Below are 19,600 nucleotides of genomic sequence, written 5' to 3' on the forward strand. Positions count from 1 at the left end.
ACGTCCACTCATTCAAAGGGCACCCGCCCCAGCCAGGAAAAGGTGCACTTGCTCTTCTCGGGCGTTCACAGGCCACGTGCGGGAGGAGGAGCCGTCTTCTGATTGGTGCCAGAAGCTTTGCATGGAGGGCGGGGCCACCCGTCTGTCCATCACCGCATTCTGGGCGGGGCCGGGGCGGGCGAGCCTGGCTGTGGGGGCAGAGTCAGGCCAGCGGGACCCAATCTCTGCGCTGCGCCTTAGCCGGGCCGCGGCTCCTCCAGTGCGGGCCGCTCGGCGACGGTTGCTGGGGCGCGCGCCGCCCGTTCCTCTTTCCCGTTGCGAGCGGCTGGCGCGCAGGGAGGCGGCCCCCAGTCCTGCCGGGCGCCTCCCACTCTCCGAGCCGCCGGGGAGCCGGAGGATGGCGGCGGTGGCGGCGGCCGCCCGGGAGGAGGCGGTGCGGAGGCCGCGGAGCGCGGCAGCGAGCGGTAGCGGCCCGTCGCGGCGGCCCGGCAGCGACCGCGTCCGCACGGCCACCTGAGCACCCGCCGCGAGCTGCGTCCGGCCGGCCTCGCTAGCTCGCTCGCTCGCTCGCGGCCCGGGGCGGCGCGGCCATGGGCGCCAAGCAGAGCGGCCCCGCCGCCAACGGCCGCACCCGCGCCTACTCGGGCTCGGACCTGCCCTCCGGCAGCGGCGGCGGGGCGGACGGCGCTCGGGCGGCCCGGTTCGTGGCCCCGGTGCCCGGCGCGCAGCAGCCCAGCGCCTCGGCCGGCGCGGCGGCGGCGACAGCGGCAGCCGCCTCGGCCCCGACAGCGCCCCGCAGCCGCTCGCTCGGAGGGGCGGTGGGCAGCGCTGTGGGCGGACGCGCGGCGCAGTCGGCCTTCAGCATCCCTGGCGGCGGCAGTGGCAGCGGCCCGTACGGCTCTCAGGACTCGGTGCACAGCAGCCCGGAGGACGGCGGCGGCGCTAGGGAACGGGACCGGCCAGCGGGCGGGGGCCCTGGCGGGCCGCGCCTGGTGATCGGCTCGCTCCCGGCCCACCTTTCTCCGCACTTGTTTGGAGGTACGGTCCCTTGCCCCCGAAGCAGCTCCCCAACTTGGGGGAGCGTCCCCTCCTCACCCCCCCTGCCACGAGGTGAATGGAACTAGAATTGTTTTACAACAAACTGACGAAACAGCCTCGTGGTTGTAATTTTTAGTACCAGGAAGTTAGGGGTGATCGGTGGACGAGTGTAGTTCTGCTCGGGAGCTGGAGAGCAAGCAGTTTTAAAAGCCCAAAGCCAGAAGGGACTCACGTGGATGTTTGAGTGCTTGAACAAAAAGGAAGTTATTTCCCTGGATCGACTCCTAACAAAGCTGTAATCCTCGAGCGTCTGTACATAGTTCTGTATTCTTACTGGGTGGGTACGTGTTATTTGGGTGTAGGTGTTAACACAAAGTGTTGCTTTAGCCGCAGGAAACTGCTACTTTACATGTGGCTAATGTTAGTACTGCTTAGTTTGAAGCTGATTGTGGAACTGTTCAAAAACAGTTATTTAAGGAGATAATCTTTACAGTTATCACAACTCTGCCTACAGAGGCAGTAGTTGGTCAGAGTCTTTCGAAGAGCCGTGTTGACTAGCGTTAGAGGTCAGTGATGTGCTTTTATGCTGTTTGAAACAGGAGAAAGGGTGCACTTGATTGTGAAAGTGTGAATTCAGACCTCACATTCCCACTTCATTGCGTTATATGTCCGGCATTATATATTCATATTTGAGCGCGGAATGGTGTGAACCCCACCTTCTGTTTTAAAGACCTTCTTATTCATGTGTTTATAGTTGTAAGAAATTAAGTGGCTTGTTTACTGATCTGTGTGCTAAAGCTATCAGACTCTAGCGTTAATTCGTAAAAAATGTCATGTTTAGTTTCCACCATCTTAATGATATTTTGCATGTTTGATATGAAAGCACTTAGCTTTTAGCTACCTTTTTTTGTTTGTTTGTGAGGTTCTGAGACTCTGACCTAAGTTGCTGAGCTTGTTAGGCAAGCTCTTTATCACTGAGCTAAACACTTAGCCTGCCACTTAAATAACTTGCTTTATGGTAAGTTTTGCAGTGCCAATAATTATATTAATGTTTTCTAGAATTGAGGCATCTTTAAAAAAAATCTTGTTTTTGGAAAAAAGAAGTAATCATGCCCTGTGGTCTGAGACACTGTAGTTTCCTGAGAGTGGTGCCATGTTTTAGAAATAACTACCTTTTTAAAATGAAGTTTTCACTAAGCAGTTATGATCATCAAAAGTAGGAACAAGAAAAGGGAATAGGAACAGTCTCTTTCAGTTAATATTTAATATCCTGATTACCACTTTTGATTCAGTTTTTCTCCGGGCTGATTTCTCTTTGACTAGACTCAGTATGTATTTGCTTTATTAAAGTAAGTATTCAGAGCAGGGGAGATCGCTGGCCTTCCTGCTGTTAGTTCTTAATAAATTGGCAAGACCTGTTTGCCTAGAGTTGGAATGCAAGCTTTTTATTTGTTTGCTTTTTTTTAAAACATAATTCTTAGATTTGCAGACGTAGTATGTAGTTCTTTAGTAGTCCTCCTGATCTGGAAGACTGGGTAGCAAGACAGTGCTGGGGCAGCTTTTCTCATCCAGGTCTCTGGTAAGGTTGATTGCTAGACAGTCCTAAGTCATCAATTGTGTGGAGGATCTTAACTTTTTCTCCAGTTCATTATGAACTGTTAGAGATATGTTTCGTTCTTGGGTCATTGGAGAAAAATAGTCACTCATTTTTCTGTGCTTCCTGATTCATGTAAGAAACTTTAGTTGACAAGGCCTAAAAGGGGTCAGAAATGACCTGTTCTCATGTGAAAGGAATGAAAAGGGCAGCGACTTTAAAATCCTTGTTGGGAAAAACAGTAAAGTTGGTCCTTAGTAAAGGCTTTGCCTAGTGAAACTTGTACCAGTTTGTCAGTGAGTGGGTATGAGAACACCTAGTGGGAGCACATTTCTAGTCATTCTGAGATGGACGGGGCTAGATGTGGAGTCTTAGATTCTTTATATTGACACCATTTTTATTATGTTTTATACCAATGTGTCAGAGTTGTTAAAGGTTGGGCATGTGCAGTGTTTACTGAATTTTGTGGACTCCAACTAAAAATTGAGAAAAAGAACATTTCAAAATTAATGGAAAGTACTTACCGTAACTATATAAAGCATTGATGTTTGTATTGTTTTTTAACCAGAAAAGGTAGTCCTAAAAACACTCAGATAAAGTTCCTTTGTAGACTCCCAATGATATGTATTGAAAGAGGAAACCTAAACTATTGCTCTTTAAATTGCTTTCCGCTTAGGAGAGTGGCAAGTAGATATGTAAGCTGTTCTATTGCTCTATCACAGTGAGTTGCCAAATTGAATGAAGTTTTCTGTGGTGACCTTTGAGTTTTGCTTTCTTTGGTATGTATATTTTGGCTGCACCTTTTTAGCTTTTCACGATAGTATTTCTCTGTGCGGTTCTCGCTGTCATGGAACTTAATGTGTAGACCAGGCGAGGCTGCATACATTCTTCTCTCTAGAGAATTAAGTAACTAGAAGGAAGATGAGTAACTCAGATATTTCAGCTGGTAGGCATTGAGTTCTCGTGGAGATCAGAGTATGGTTAGAATCTCTGTGGAGTTTTTAGAAGAAGTAGGGCTTGTTTCTCTTTACTCTTTGTCGATTAGTGAATTGACTACTGTGTTGTATATAGTGAACAGAAGTTCTCTCTTAATTACTGGTAATAGTCTGGTGCCATTTGTTTTAAAACTGGTCTCTAAGGGCATCATCTAACATTTGAAAACCTTGGTATCTTAAGGAGGAATTGTTTGACTTTATTTTATGCCTGCATTTTCCCACTAAGCCACTGATGTTCATAAAAGCTGTCAATAGGAGTTAAAACAGCCTTCCTTGATGCAGCTGTCAAAGGAGGTGAGTTAGCTCTTAAAATACCCTACTGAGTAAAGATTATTTCCGGAGAAATCCTGTGACTTCAGTAATGCATGTGTATGTGTGTCTGGTGGAGAGATTGTAAAGTGAATTAATTTAAGGCAGTGAACCAACAGTTCTTTGCTGCTTTCGGCTGCTTAATTGTCTTAGCATGTTTGGGTGTGGCTTGCCTATGAGTATTTCAGCAGCCTGTAATTCAGGTGTCTCCTGTTACTTACGTTGAAAAAACCTGGGCCGTCATTTAAAATTGAGTGTGTTAAGTAAGATTTGTATTCCTAGGAAGATTTATTTAAATGAATTTTCAGCACAGATGTGAGGTTTTATGGAGTTCTCAGTTATTACTTACCATAGATGCCAAAATATTTGAATTTGGGAAATTGTGGTTAATCTGCTCTTCATTCTTGGATTTTTCTCTTAACACAGTTGATGTTTTTTGGGGGGAGGGGCAGAAGAGATGATTGCACTGTATAGGGAAGACAGACTCCTAATGACCACTCCTGCCATCTCTGCCAAGGGACTTGGATGGTTAGTGCTTCTCACCTGTAACTTCATCTATCTTTAAAGACCACAGGCGATGCCTTATGTTGCTTGCTGAAGTGTGGCCTCTGTCCTGGATGGTCCTGCTTTGGGAACTGTTTGGAAGTAACCTTGAGGTTGGAGGCGGAGTGGGATGAGTTCACAGGCCGGCCCTTTGAGAGCTGCGGGACTGTCTGGGGGAAGAGCTCTCGGTCTGTTGTGTGCTCGTACCAGCAAGCCTGTCCAACTCCTTTCTGCTTGGTTGCTTTGCCTATTGACCAGTAAGTAGGTTCTTATTGCTGGCTGTCCACCTGTCTCATACTCATCTTGTGCATAATTATATGGAGAATTGCCTTAATGTTCTACATATCAGATTCACTGTCTATACATCTAATCTAGGATATTGGCAAATGGACTGAGAAAAGTGCAAAAACTTATATATACAAAATACTTTGTAAGGTTTGTTTTCTTAGGTAATACTCCTAAGCATTTTTAAATGCCAGTTTATTTAAATTTTTGTAAGTTCTGAACTGTTTGACATTAATGTCTTTAGAAATTGGAGAAACCATGGTACTTCGTGTGAACAAAAGGTTCAGAAAAAACTTTTGTGTTGTATGAGTATTTGTTTCCTGTGCTACGTGCTAGCAGCACATCACACATATAGCTGATGCAGTACACATTGGTCTGTGGTTTAAGAGTCAGCACAGCTTAGCAGATCAGCGTGTTAGTGGGGGCACTGTGACTGATGTTTGATCTCACCTGAAGAGGATCTACACCCAAATTCCCTCAGGTGGATTGGCATAATTCATTTCCTTGTGGTTGTTAGGCTTACAGAACTTTATTCCCCTCCCCCTCCTAATTCTTAGTGTGGAGTCATTGTATGGAATATATGGGTTTGGTTGTGACTTTTTTTTTCTGTTTTTTTATTTGTTTGTTTGTTTGTTTGTGCCAGGGTTTCTCTGCATAGCCTTGACTGTTCTGGAACTCACTCTGTGGACCAGGCTGACCTCAAACTCACAGAGATCCGCCTTCCTTTGCCTTTCCGGTGCTGGGATTAATGGTGTACATCTCTACTGCCCAGCTTGTGACATTTTTATCATTGATATCGTGTTCTAGGGTTGCACTCACTTCCCCTTAGCCTCTTTTTTCCATCTCCTTCCTCTTCCCAGATAGTTCCCCTTAGTGCCCTTCTCTTTTTAAACCTAGATCTCAAAGACATGAAGTTTTTATGTTTGAGTCTGTCCTATTTCACTTTACAATACTCTTTATTTCTGTCCTTTTCTCTGCAGATGACATGTCATTTTAAAAGATCTTATTTTGTATGAGTTTTGATTGCATGTGTGCATATGTACCACGCTTATGCCTGCCGCACAAGGGATTGAAAAGAGCATGTCAGAGCCCCTGGAACTCAAAAGTTGTGAGCTAGATGTTGTGAACTACTGTGTGGATGTTGGGAACCAAATGCCCCTTTGTTAGAGGAAAAAGTGTGATATTAATTCCCCTCTGTATGCTGTGAATATGTTTTATTGCCTTTGGTTAATAAAGAAGCTTCTTTGGCCAGTGACAGGACAGACCATAGGTAGTTGGGAAAACTAAACTGAATGCAGAAAGAAAGAAGGCGGAGTCAGGAGACGGCATGCCACAGTCTCATGGCAATACATAGATTAATAGAACTGGATTAATTTAGATATAAGAGCTGGCTAGGAATTTGCCTGAGCCATTGGCCAAACAGTGTTGTAATTAATATAGTTTTGTGTGATTATTCGGGTCTGGGCAGCTGGGAGATGAACATGCAGTCTCCGTTTACACAGTGCTCTTAACCATTGAACCATCCCTCCAGCTCCTTTCATTCTTTATGGTTGACTAGACCTCCACTGTTAGTACATATGCAACATTTTATTCATTACTGAAGGAGACCTAGACCAATTCTGTAATGTAGTAATTTGAACAGAGCCACTATGAACATGTGGATGTTCAGATATCGCTGTAATATACTGACTTGAAGCATGATTAATAAAAATTCAGAGACAGATACTGGGGTTCAACCTGAAGACCCGAAAAGCAAAGCAGCCAGCCACTGGTTCTTACCTTGACCTCAGTCTGAAAATGGTGATCCTGCTTCCAGGAAGCCCCAGAATGAGACTGAGTCTCTGAGCTGTCTCCTCTCATCTTCTATTCCTCTCTAGTTCTGGGATTAAAGGCGCGCACCACTGGGGTGAAAGGCAAGCACCGACTAGTTTCTGTGGCGAGCTAGTTTGACTACTGGGATTAAATGTGTGTATTACCACTGCCTGGTCTGTAAGGCCTACCAGTGGGACTCTGTTATTCTCTGATCTTCAGGCAAGTTTAACTTTAAAATACAAATGAAATATTACACTGACTTAGATTTGTTCGAATATATTCCCAAGAGTAGTGTTGCCGGCCCATTGGTAGTTCTATTTTTAGTTTTCTGAAGAGCTGTTGCACAGATTTCCGTAGTACCTTGTTATTCCATCTTGGTTCAGCTTATCACCTTTACCACTTCTCATTAGGTAGATGCATGTAGGCCTGGGCCACACATAAGGGGAAGGAAAGGTTTAAACACTAGAATGTGGGACTCAAAAATGGTTACCCTAAAATCTACTTACCACATTAAGTATAGGATTAGGTTGATCAGGTTAACACATATCTTTTAATTTAAATACACTGTTTTACTTTCTAAACGTTGTGGTTATTAATGTGGCAAGTGTAATATTAGTGGCCTTGACTCTTAGTCCTTTTAAGAGGGTGTGCACGGGCTGGAGAGATGGCTCAGAAGATAAGAGCACTGGTTGCTCTTTCAGAGGTCCTGAGTTTAGAGGTCCTGAGTTCAATTCCCAGCATCTACTTTGTGGCTCATAACCATCTGTAGTGAGATTTGGTGCCCTCTTGTGGCCTGCAGGGATACATGCAGGCAGAACACTGTACATAATAAATCTTTTTTTTTTTTTTTTTTTAAAGAGGCTGTGTATGTAGTCAAGGGTACACATGAGGTTGCTCTTGCACAGTTCTTCCTAGAAGCTCTAGAGATGTTCTGGTGACATTCCAGCAGAAATTGAGAAGACCAAGCCCTGAGACTGGGACAGAACATGCTGGGAACCCAGGGCCTGGGTAGCTGGAGCCCTGAAGGCTGTTGAAGAAAGATGTGGCTGGGTGAGCATGAGGGTGGAAAGACCTTGTGTCCAAGGTTCTTGGCATTGCTCTCAGGAGTGGTGCAGAGGTCTAGAGTGGTTTTGAGCAGAGAACTGATGGAACCTGGTGGGGTTTAAAAGATAACTGTGGCCCCTATGTAGGAGCAGATGGAAATCCAAGTTAAAGATGACTGTAGACCAGGTGTAGCATCATAGGTAGTAAGAGGTGGCATGAGTCTGATGATTTTAAAAGTGGAGCTTAGCTAAGTTGACATGGAGGCGAGAAAGAGTCAAGTTTTTTTGTTAGCAGTTGAGTACTTAAGGTTGTGTAGCCCAAATTGCACATTTCTCCTGTTCTTGGAAATTTATTAGAGACATGGGATTATTAGAACCCAAGATATGCATTTGGTCATGGTGCATATAAATGCAGAACAGTAGATACATCTTGAGTACATCTTTTAATTTTAAGACAAAACTATGAAATATGTGTGAAGCTAAGTATAATAATTCAAGTTCCATGTGTAATCAATTCTTACTGTAACTTGAGTAGTTATGATTAGCCTGAACAGTTCATTAATTTAACCTATTTACATACATGTAAATGGAGTAAGGCATAAATACAGCATATATGTGTACATAATGTATATACATACTGGGTTTATTACATGTGATTTATTCCTAAATGCCTGTTCTTGGTTTGAACAGTACATTCAGTTTTAATTGATTTTTGTTTCACTTGCTTTATTCTTTATTGCTTTCTTTCTCATTTTAGAGTTAAATTTGTTTTTGTAGCTGCTTTATTTTTCATGTATTTCCTAATGCTAAAACATAATTAGACTCTAATTATCTCTCAGTACATCTAATCCATAGCTTTGGACGTTTCCTGGTTTCTTTGTCACACACTCACTGTTTTAAAGACAGCTCTTGAGGAGTGATTTTGTTAGCTACATAGTTTGGCACTGTGCATCTGGGAGCTGTTTTAAAGTGTGGCTTTAACATTTGCGGGTGACAGATTTATAGTTGTTTTGTTACCTTTTGTTAACAAAAGTAGCACATAAAGTGTTACCTAGAAGTGAGTTGCATTGTGGATAGAAAATCTTAAGAACCTGTAAATGATTGAACCATAGCTCAAAATAGCAATAACTAGAAAAAAAGTAAATCTATTTTGAGTGGGTACCAGTCTACCTTCTTATTTAACCTCTCGTGCCTCAACGTTTTTGTTTTAATTTTTCTTGCTATTTGTGTGCATGCAGTGTGTGGAGGCCAGAGTTCTGTTGGATGACTCTTTTTCAATTGCTTTTCTACCATTTTGTGTGTGTGCGGGGGGTGGAGGGGATACCAGCATGGTAGTGTGCATGGGTACCGTGTGTGTATGTGAGTATGCACATATGTGGAAGCTGAGGTTGACATTGAATATCTTCCTCTGTCACTGTCTGCTTTTATTTGATCATGGAGTTTTCTGTTTATGCTGTACTAACTGGCCAGCACTCCAGAACTGCCTACCTCCTCCCTGTAAGCGCTGGGGTAACAGAAGTATATCTGACTGTTCTGTGTGCCGAGAGCTGAACTCACACCATCTTCCCAGCCTATTTTTAGAGACAGAGTTTCTCACTGGCCGTGGAGCTCACCACTTGGCTAGACTGGCTGTCAGCAAGCACCAGGGTTGCTGGGGATCCAGAGTGCAGTTTTGACGTTTGTGCAACAGCCACTGTATTGATGACCTGTCTCTAATCCCTACTTTTTATATGTTGTTAATTTCTTCAAAATTCTTTTCAAACTATTGAATTATGCTTCATAGCACACTTACTGTGCCAGGTTTGTGGTAAAAGTTTGTGAATATTGATTGATTCCTAAAATGCATTTGAATGCTTTATTATTATATTTTTACACCAGCGCTTACAGGGAGGAGGTAGGCAGTTCTGGAGTGCTGGCCAGTTAGTACAGCAGAAACAGAAAACTCCATGATCAAATAAAGGCAGACAGATTATTGGTCACCAAAACTATTGTCATATTTAAATCTACAAAAAAATGTATTGCTCTAGAAAAAAGCAGTATGTTATTTGTGTAAGTGTTACCTTAGTTTTTTGAACAATGAAAGTAGATACTATTTGTGCTCTACAGATGAGACAGTCATAGAGTTCCCTTAGAGGGAAAGTAAAATACACTGTGCTTACAGCTTGATTTTGTTTTATAACCATTCGAATTTGTGACAGAATATTCTTAGGTTGTCTGGATATGCGAGTGTTTTGAGATGATTACAGTGACTGGTAGGCATGTCAGTCTTGTGTGTGATTCTATAGGACAGAACCTGAAAAGTTTTCTCTCCCTGTGCTGGAATTTGAACCTCGGGCTGCACACTTGGGCAAGAGCTTTACCGCTGAGCTCCATCCCAGCAGGATTGTAGCATCTTCAGAGTTGTGTGAGGTGGTGCCCCTCAGGCAGCTGGAACAGCCTGGCACTCAGCAAAACAGCTCAGTTGCGAGCTAGTGCTCTGCAGTCGTCAGCCTCCACCTGGCAGGTCTTGGCTCCCAGTTCTTCCGATAACTCATCATAGGACAAAATGATACACTTTGGCAGGATAAGATCGTGCACGCCTTTGATCTCAGCACTCAAGAGACAGAGGCAGGTGGCTCTCTTGAGTTTGAGGCCAGACTGTTCTACATAGTAATTTCCAGGACAGTCTCAGAACGGGTGGGAGGACCCACTGTGGTTATCCTGAAGGCCAATTCTTTAACTGCTCTCTGGGCTCTCATTTCCACCTCATTGCACAGTGCTCTCCAGAGGTTTATGTCTAGTTTCTTAAAGCATACTCAGAAAGGCTAAAATCAAGATGCAATGGGCCACTTTCTTTTAAAATAGTGAGGTAATGCATGGTTTCATTATAATAATTTGTATATTAGGCAGATGGTTTCATAAGAATGGTCTCGTGACCTCACTGGAAAGAGGAATGGCAGATTCTTTTCTTCACTTGTTTGGAGGCAAGACTTAGGGGAAAGGGAGCTTGGTCTGAGGAATCAAAGCTTGCTTAGGGTGGCTGCTTTTCTTTTTCCTCACAACTTCCTGTTTCTCCCTTGTGTTTTAAAAGGTTTATTTAGTTTATTTAGTTTTCAGTTCTGTAAGTCTTACCTCATCTTATGTATGTTAGCCACTGAATTTCATCTTTGAAAAAATTTTTCTGCATGTTTTAGTTTCAGCTTTTTCTTTCTTTCCAAATGAGCCTGTAGCCCTGGGTAACCTTGAACTGATTAGCTGTGTAGCACAGGATGATTGGACTCCTGATCCTCCTGCCTCTACTTTCTGTACAGGGGTTACAGACGTGGCTTCCAAATCCAACTCTCTGCATTGCATCTTGTTAAATCCGTCTGGAGCCTCGGGCTCTGTGTAGTCCGAGTTGGTCTTGCCCTGTGAGTTCTTTGCTCGTTACCACCCAGGAGATTTTCTCTTTTTCATGTTTTATCTGCAGGTTCCCTGATCTCCTGTTATCCATGGTTTGGGGTGGAGCACAATTTCCTTTGTCCTGCTGTGAAAAAATACGTGTAAAGTAAAACTTTGAGAGCTCAGTATGTGAAAATATTTTATTTTCACCCCTACTCTTGATTTTTGTTTTTTTGACTTGTAATAGAATTCAGACTGAAATTACTTGCCCTCAGAACTTTAAAAGTATCCTCACCTCTGATTTCTGTGTTGCATCTTGAGTGCACAGGTGCTAGTTCTGATTTTTTGATGTCTTGTCTGAACCCTTACCTCTTAGGACCCTTCTTCCCAGAGTTACAGGCTTTCCCTGTTTCTAATACATGTGATGGGTTTGTTATATGTGGTAGGCACTCTCCGTCGTTGACTCTTAGAAACGTATTTATTGTGTGTTCGTACACTAGTGTGCACTGTGGCTAGAGTGTGGAGGTGAGAGGACAATTTGGTGTTGGCTCTCTTCTTCCAGCAGTATGAGACCCAGGATTTAAACGCAGGCTGTCAAGATTGGTGGCAAGGGCTGCATGCTGAGCCATGTCCATGCTTTGTTCTCTTTCAGGAGATCTGGAATACAAAACTATAAGTTGGGTGTGGGTTTTCTCTTAATATTTAGTTGATTTTAACTTTTTATTGTAAGAAACAGTATCTTCTTTCTTTTGAGACACTGATGATGTACTTGCACTGGGTCTTATATATATGCACACATGTATGATCAGGTGTGTGCCTTCTCCCTTCATGATCAGTTTCTAGTTGCTTTTTTTGTTTAGCTTTTTTAGTCTTCTTTAGGTGTTTTCCTCAAATGTTTGGTGGCCATGTAAACACTAAATCGGGGCACTTGTAATCTGAAGCCTTCTGCACATGCAGTCATCTTTCTGAGCCCTAAAGAATGTTAAATTGTTTTCTCTTAGGCTTGGTCATGTTTTCTGGAAATGGCTTTTCTTACACAGAAGTCACCATCAACATCCCCTGTTATAAGGACAGCATCCAGACTGGCATCAAACTTGTAATTAATACTCTTGCCTGAGCCTCCTGGGTGCTGAAATTATGAGTGTACTGCCATGCCTGGCTCTGAAGACATTTTTAAAAAATATATAAAGTAAAGATAGATTTACTTCATATGTATATTTGTGTCTGGGTGACTATATATGCACGTGGGTGGTGGGTTGTAGGTGTGTTGACTACAGAGCTGTGATGCCTGCTTGTTACATGGGCCCTGGAATTCAGGCCGTGTTCCTCATGATCGGAGTAGGTACTCTTAACCACAGAGCTCTCTCTCCACCTGTGGAAGGTATATTTTGTATTGATTTTTAAGATTTAGTTTTAATTTATGTGTCTGAATGGTTTGCCTGTGTGTATGAAAGTGCACTGCATGCATGCCTGCTGCCTGCTGAGGCCAGAACAGGGTCGAATCCCTTGGAACTGGAACTGGGGGAGGCGGTGTATTGCCTTTTGGGTGCTGGGAACCGAACCCCAGGTTCTCTGCTAGAGCAGTAAGTCTCTTGACCACTAAGCCATATCTCTAACCCAAGACATAATTTTTTTATCCCGGTGCTATAGGAGCAGAGTCAGAAAGTTTTAGAGTCTTGTTTTTTTAAAAAAAAAATTATTTATTTTTATTTTATATGCATTGGCGGTTTTGCCTCTATGTTCTGTGTGAGAGTATCAGGCTTCCTGGAAGTTACAGGAGTTACAGACAGCTGGAAGCTGCCATGTGGATGCTGGGAATTGAACCCAGGTCCTCTGGAAGAGTATTCAGTGCTCTTACTGGTGAGCATTCTCTCCAGCCCAAGATTTGGAGTCTTAAAAAAAAAAAAAAAAGTGTTACTTTTGCTCAGATTCAGTATAGCTCTGTTTTTTGGCTATTCTATTGTCTCATGCCCAGAAAGGTACCTCCAAACACAAAAACCTAATGCAGTTGGGGTTTCCTAGCCATTCAAAGAAGAAAACACAGCTGGGGCGGCTAATAGCATTTTGATTGGCGCTGTAGGCAGTGTTGCCCTTTGGGCCTGCCTTCACTCCAGCAAGGCCCAGTCTGCTTTCATAATTTCACATGGAAATGATCATTTATGTGCTTTCCAAAGACCAAGTACTATTTTTTCATTGTGTCATTACATTAATTTTATAATTAATTTCTGTATTTTATTTCTTGGGCTGGTGAGATGGATCAGATAAAAGCACATGCTGCAAGCTTGAGAACCTGAGTTTGGTCCCCAGGAGGTAGAGGAAGAGAACTCTGAGCGCTCACCCTGCCCTCCCCCAAACTGTAAGCCAATCCCCAGTTCAATGCTTCCTTCTTGCAGTTGCCTTGTGCATGGTGTCCCTTCACAGCTACACACTTTTTAGTGGGCAAGAATGTCATCATACTGTTTAAAAACCTGCTTTTCGGTTTGATGTGTTTAGGGGATTTTTCTGTGAAAGAACATATAAACCCAGTGCTTGTTTGTAACTAGCATGTGTTTATATTTCCATGATATAAATGCACTCTAGTTCCTTAAGCCTTTCCTATTACTGAGCATTAGAAAGGTTTTAGTTTTGTGGCCTTACTGATTAGAGTCAAGAGCTCTACTGCTGAGCTCCCAGCTCTTTCCAGTGTTATAATTCCACTGAATGTCTTTATACAGGCACACACTTTTCTAGTATGGGTACTATTTTGACAGCAGTAGGTATAATAGAGTGTGGTACTAATCACTTAATATTATTGTTAGACTCAGGTATAAGGCAACAGCTCAAGAAAGCTGCACACATGTGCAAGCCATGCTTCAGGCCTTCCCAGGACATCTGCATGGCTTCCCATCTGACTACAGATTTGGGGAAGAAGGCTGCAACTTCTCAGTTTTTTTTTTTTTTTTTTTTTTTTTTTTTTGGTTGTTTTCCAGTACTGGCATTGAGTCTAACTAAGGCTTCCTGCATGCTAAGCAAGTGCTTCACCACTGGGCTGCATTCCCAGCTCTCCTTACTGTTTTTGATAAGATCTTATTAAGTTGCCTCAGATTTGTGATCCTCTACTTTCAGCTTCCAGAGTAGCTGAGATTATAGTCCCAAGCCACCACACCAGACTTCTCAGGCGTGGTAATTCACTGCCATGATTTAGTTATAAAGCTCAGGAGAACAAACACTACAGTTATCATTGCAGTTGTATTATAAAGATCAGAGCATGGTCAGCAAAATGGAGCCCTCCATGGGGCAAGATTCCTCAGAGCCAGAAAACAGAGTTGGCATCCCTTCCCCATGGGATCAGGCTGTGGCTCCAGCAGAACTCATGCTCTGTGTTCATGCACCATAGAGTTCTTCCAAGTCTTGTAACCACACTGCTATTTGGATTTCATTATGTCAACATTCATTGGAAATTTGCCAGTCTACTGTCTGACTCTAATCTCCCTCCAACCTCCCTGGAGGTTGGGGTTGACTCAGCTCCCCATTCTGCAATCCTAAGGAGTCCTTCCTAGCTCCCATTCTGAATGCCTCTTGGGAAACTAAAAAAAAAAAAATTAGAAAGTTCTGCCAGAATTTTGAGGGGGGGGGGGGAGGAACCAGACAAGTATACAACAGTTACAAGAAAAAAAATTCTAGTTGAACAGAAGGCACATTTTAATTTTCAGTAGATATTGACCCTCCCTAAAGGCATACTGATTTATTCTTTGCCACTAGTACAATTTCTGCTACCTTTGCTGTTAGATGTTTTTCTTCTTTTTAGGGAACTTCTACTTTCCTCTGTTCTGTCGGTCACTCTGGTTTGCATTTTCGACTCTTGTGAAAAGAGCATTTCTGGGGCTATGGTTGGCCATGTGTATATGTGTTTCAACTGCCTGTTTTTAGCTTTGCTACTTTCCAGCTGTTATGTTTATATTTCTTTGTGGTTCATTGTATAATGCACACAAACACATGAGTGTTTTTTCACATATACATATTTCAAACATTTCTTCTCATGCCACTGGCTTATAAAATAAGGTTTTATGAATGAGGCTCACTGTTTTTAATGATACATCATTATGAATTTAAATTAAGTTGACATTTGTAAAGCTGTTCCTACAAATGAAGAAGAAAGATCTTTACTTTTTAGCCCCTTTCCCCCCTTTTCCTTTTCTTAGGCATGGTCTCACTAAGTGGCAAGCAGTTTAGCTAACCTGGAACCTGATATGTAGAACAGAGATTTGCCAGTTTGGCTATTTTGGGGAGTTTTTTTTTCCCACTTTGGTTTTTCTGTGTAGCTTTGGAGCCTGTCCTGGAACTCGCTCTATAGACCAGACAGGCCTAGAACTCACAGAGATCCACCTACCTCTGCCTCCTGAGTGCTGGGATTAAAGGTATGTGTCACCACTGCTCAACTTTGTTTTGTTTTTTTACTACTACTTAAAATGTATAATGTTGAATTTTATAGAGACTTAAATTATATGTAACTAGTATTATGAAGTAGTAGTATGTATGTAGAATGAAGAAGTAAAATTTTATGGAGTTAGTTTGTCTCATTTTTTGGACATTTGTGTTTAAGAGTAAGGAAGAGTTGACGAGCAAGAAGAGACTATTTGTGGTAGTGTATGAGAAGTCAAAGCTAGTAACTACCATAATCTGGATAGTATTTCTTTAAATAACTGTAGGAGTGTGCTTTGTGTAGAAGTATATGTTAGAAGAATGAATTCTTACCAGTAAAATTGATACTTGGGGGCTTGAGAGATGGCTCAGAGGTTAAGAGTGGGTAATCTTCTTTCAGAAGACCTGGTATAGATTCCCATCACCTACCTCAGGTGCTCACAGCTGCATGTAACTCCACCTCCAAGGACTCTGAGACCTCTGCCTCCACAGGCACCTGTGCTCACCTGCATATACCTGCACACATAGTTAATATTATACTTTGTCATAAAACTGAGAAATATCTATTAGAATGAGCTTCGATTACACTAGCAGAATTTTGTTTCATAACTCAGCTCCATATAACATTTTAATATGACCTTATGGGTATTGTTTTATATCTGTAGATACTTCGGTTATCAAAACATGTGGATATAATCATGTTGATGTCTCCAAGTAACACTTTGCAAAAAGAAAATAATATAATCTCCCATTTTATAAATCAGAATCAATCCAGTGTTTTTTTTTTCCGTTTCACTGTTAGTGTCCTGTTGACGCTGTAACAAATCCCCATACATGTAGTGGCTGTAAACCACACAGATCTGAGCTCTCACAGTGCTGGTGGGCAGCAGTCTGCAGTAACCCTCTGGGGGGCTCACATCAAGCTGTTGGCAGAATGCTGCTGAGACCCCCCGGGGAATCTTTGCTTGTTTTCTCCAGCTTCTAGAGACTGCTTGGATTTCTTTGCTTATGGCCTGCTTCCTGTTTTTCACAGCCACAGCATCAGGTCAGTTGACACTGCCATTTCTCTATTTGAGATTCTACCAGATTCATCTACATTTTAAGAATCTTTAGTTACATTGGCTGTGCCCAGATAACCTAGGTTATTCTTTTTCAGATCAACTAATTAAGCTAGCTAATACTACCTGCAGCCTTTATTCTTCTTTGTCTTGTAACCTGTTTCCAAGACTTATGATATATAGACATAACCAGGAGGCCATTCTGCCCACCTCAGTCTAACTCTTGAATGCCCTTACTGTGTAAGTATGCTTTTGACTTACCAGAGAGAAAGAAAAATGATTTGAGATTAAAGGGGTTTTTAAGTAATTGGAGTAAATTTTAATATCTATCACTATTATACTTAAAAGACCTTTATGTAAAATCTAAGATAGCTAAATAAGTATTTTGAAATTTTTCTCCGAAACAGCATTATTGTTTTATTTCAGCACAGTGGCTTAATGTTACTTCAGCCAGCAATCGCACCTCTGCTTGACAGGAATTCTGTTCCTGCAGGCACCGGCTCTGTTGCTGCTGCTAAAGGTAGCTTTAGGTAAATCTCTATTGCTCTGTTTATAAATAAGATTCAACATTCAATGGCTGGGGTGAAAACCTGCTAGCTCAGAGAGGCTGGGTTGCAGCTAGCTAGCCTTCTCTCCTTGCCTGCATCTGTCCAAATCCCTTCCTACTTCTTCCTGTGTGTCTATCTCTTTTAGATGCCCTCTGATGCACTGGGATTACTTACTTTCTGTCAATCGCTTGCTGACTCAGCCTCCTGACCCAACGCTAATTTATATTTAGTTAACACAAATGCACAGTCTGAATATTCCCCAACACAGCATAGATGGATGGCGTTTGATAATATAGGGGCAAAAAAGGTATATTCTGATTTCACTTTGAGCAATCCAAAGCAGAGTTGTTGTTGTAGTATATTCATATTAAATAAAATGCTCAATTTACAAATTAATCTGGTAATTAAAATGTTTCCTTAGACCATAATGACTATGTAGAACTTTATGGTTAACTAGAAGATAGTCCATCCAATGGGACAGACAATTTGAATTTTACACTGACTTTTAATAGACTAGGTAGTTTTCATCAGATTTTAAAAGGGAATCTGTGACCCTAACTAATTTTTTTAACTTTGTGCATTGAGCATGCTGTCCAGAAACACCTGGGCTACTGTGCATGGAGGCCAGAAGACAGCCCTGAATGTTGGTCCTTGCCTCTGCTTTGTTTCCTTCAGGATCTCTTGTTTGCTACTGGATACAGCAAGCTGGATGGCACAAGAGAGTCAGAAAATTCTCATATCTGCCTCCTCTTCCTGTAGGAGCTCTGGAACATGGGCTCTGGAAATCTGAGTTCAGGTCCTCAGCTGGGCTGGAAGCTAGATCTCTAGTCCTTGTCTATAATTTTGAGTGGGGCATATTGTGATGTTTTTGTGATTTTATATTTGAAGATTGATTAAGTTTCTAAGTGCTAGATGGTAGCAGCAGAAAAATTATATTTATAGAGCTTCAGGATTGTCAAGGTTTTCTTGTAAACTTTATTTTAAAACTTTTTAAATGCTTTCTTCCTGAATATCTTTACAAGTCTACTGAGCTCTGTAAAAAGTAGGCAACTGGAGTTTTCAGTTTTCAAGGGGAGGTTCATGTGCATACAAAGATGTTAAGTGTAGCATTTGAAGATTCTGAGCAATGCATGCACTATAAACACATCATTAACACAGGGCATCCCTTTTCTGTTTTGTTATCATGAACTAGTTTTGTTGTTGAGCTTCATATACGTGAAGTCATACCACATGTGCTCACTGACTTTGGCTAAATGTGAAGTAGGAGCAGTTAGAACTGAGTCATTGGGAAGGGCCGTGGACTCCTTCCTATACTGTAATATTGTGCTGTGATTTGTGGACACACATGAGAATAACCAGGGTGTTTAACTGATGATGGACACGTAGGCTGAAGTGTATGGCTATCTCTAGTAAGAGAGGAATCAAAATTTAATATTTAATATGTTCCCATTTCTTCATTCTTTAGTTTCCAATCATTGGTTAAATTTTAGGTTTTTCGTTCAAGGATTAGGTAACTCACTGCAGTGGTAGGGTATAGTGGTTGGCTTACTCTCAGATCTTAATCCTCACACGTTCAGGGTTCAGGGAGCTTGGTTTTTAGGATCACTGTTTCAAAGTGTGTGAAGAATTCCACTTGTTCAAGGAATACAAAGGCAACAAAAATTTGCATGTTAGGTATTTGTGGTTTTAGCTTGATCTGAATTTTTTAAAAAATCAAATATAGGCAATGGCAGGTTTGGGTTGGTTTTTTTTTTTTGGTAGTCTTTTTGTTTGTATAGAAGCCAATTGAGGCATAAATGAATCAAATATACTGTTTTGCATTCAGTTCAACTAATTTGAAACAACAACTGGAACTAAAGGAGGTTTCAGCTTTATATGAGAAGAGCCAGCAAAGGCCATTCTCTGGACCTGTGAAGGTGGGAACGTGCTGGGGGGTGGGTATGCTCTGCAAAGGCTAGCAAGGGTCGTGGCTATAGGGAATCAAGGATGTAGTCATTTTGTACTTTGCTTTGTTTTTAGACAAGGTCTTGCTATGAATCTCCGCCTGGCCTAGAACTGACTGTGTAGAGTAGACGGGCCTCAGACTTGGAGCAGTCCTGCTTTTGTCTGCCTCCTAAATGGCCACCCCATGCTACCTGTATCCACTTTTGACATAGTACTTTTTAAATATTAGGAGGCATCATTTTACTTTGAAGTCAGTTAGAACTTCGTTTCTCATTTTTGGAAGTTTCTCTATCCAATCTGGCCTGTTTTTAAAAGTCCATGTCCATGGTTTGGTTCTTTTAATGACCAAGGGCAGGGAAAATCCCACTGAAGCAGTTACATGAAGGTGTGGGGTGCAGTGTGTGCCTGCTGGAAAAGCGTTCCTGTGGGTGGTGTGCCGGAAGGACGCTGTGCAGAGTAATTTCTACATGTCAGGACAGGGAGGGCGTTTCACCTCTGCATTGAGAGCAAAGCTAATTCTGTAGCCTCATTCCTTGGCAGGAGGAAAACAGTTTTCCTTGCTGAGAGTTGAAAGCCCAAGGGCAGTGGTTCGCAACCTGTGGGTCATGACCCCCTTTCACAGGGCTTGTATATCAGATATCTGCATTATGATTCATAACAGTAGAAAATT

At 42.2% G+C, this 19,600-nt stretch overlaps 1 protein-coding gene across 1 annotated transcript in view; it reads left to right on the forward strand.

Annotated features, from left to right (window-relative positions):
- Positions 1-443: 443 nt before the first annotated feature.
- The window catches only part of Znrf2 (zinc and ring finger 2), a 74,182-nt gene continuing 55,025 nt past the window's right edge, over positions 444-19,600 (forward strand). Inside the window, exon 1 of the mRNA XM_050155470.1 lies at positions 444-1,038. Coding sequence (XP_050011427.1) covers positions 591-1,038 — 448 coding nt within the window. The 5' untranslated portion in view covers positions 444-590. The remainder of the gene's footprint in view (positions 1,039-19,600) is intronic.

Source organism: Alexandromys fortis, unplaced genomic scaffold, assembly GCF_014885135.2.
Source record: "Alexandromys fortis isolate MF-2015 unplaced genomic scaffold, M_Fortis_MF-2015_v1.1 scaffold_93, whole genome shotgun sequence".
Taxonomy (NCBI): Eukaryota; Metazoa; Chordata; class Mammalia; order Rodentia; family Cricetidae; genus Alexandromys; species Alexandromys fortis.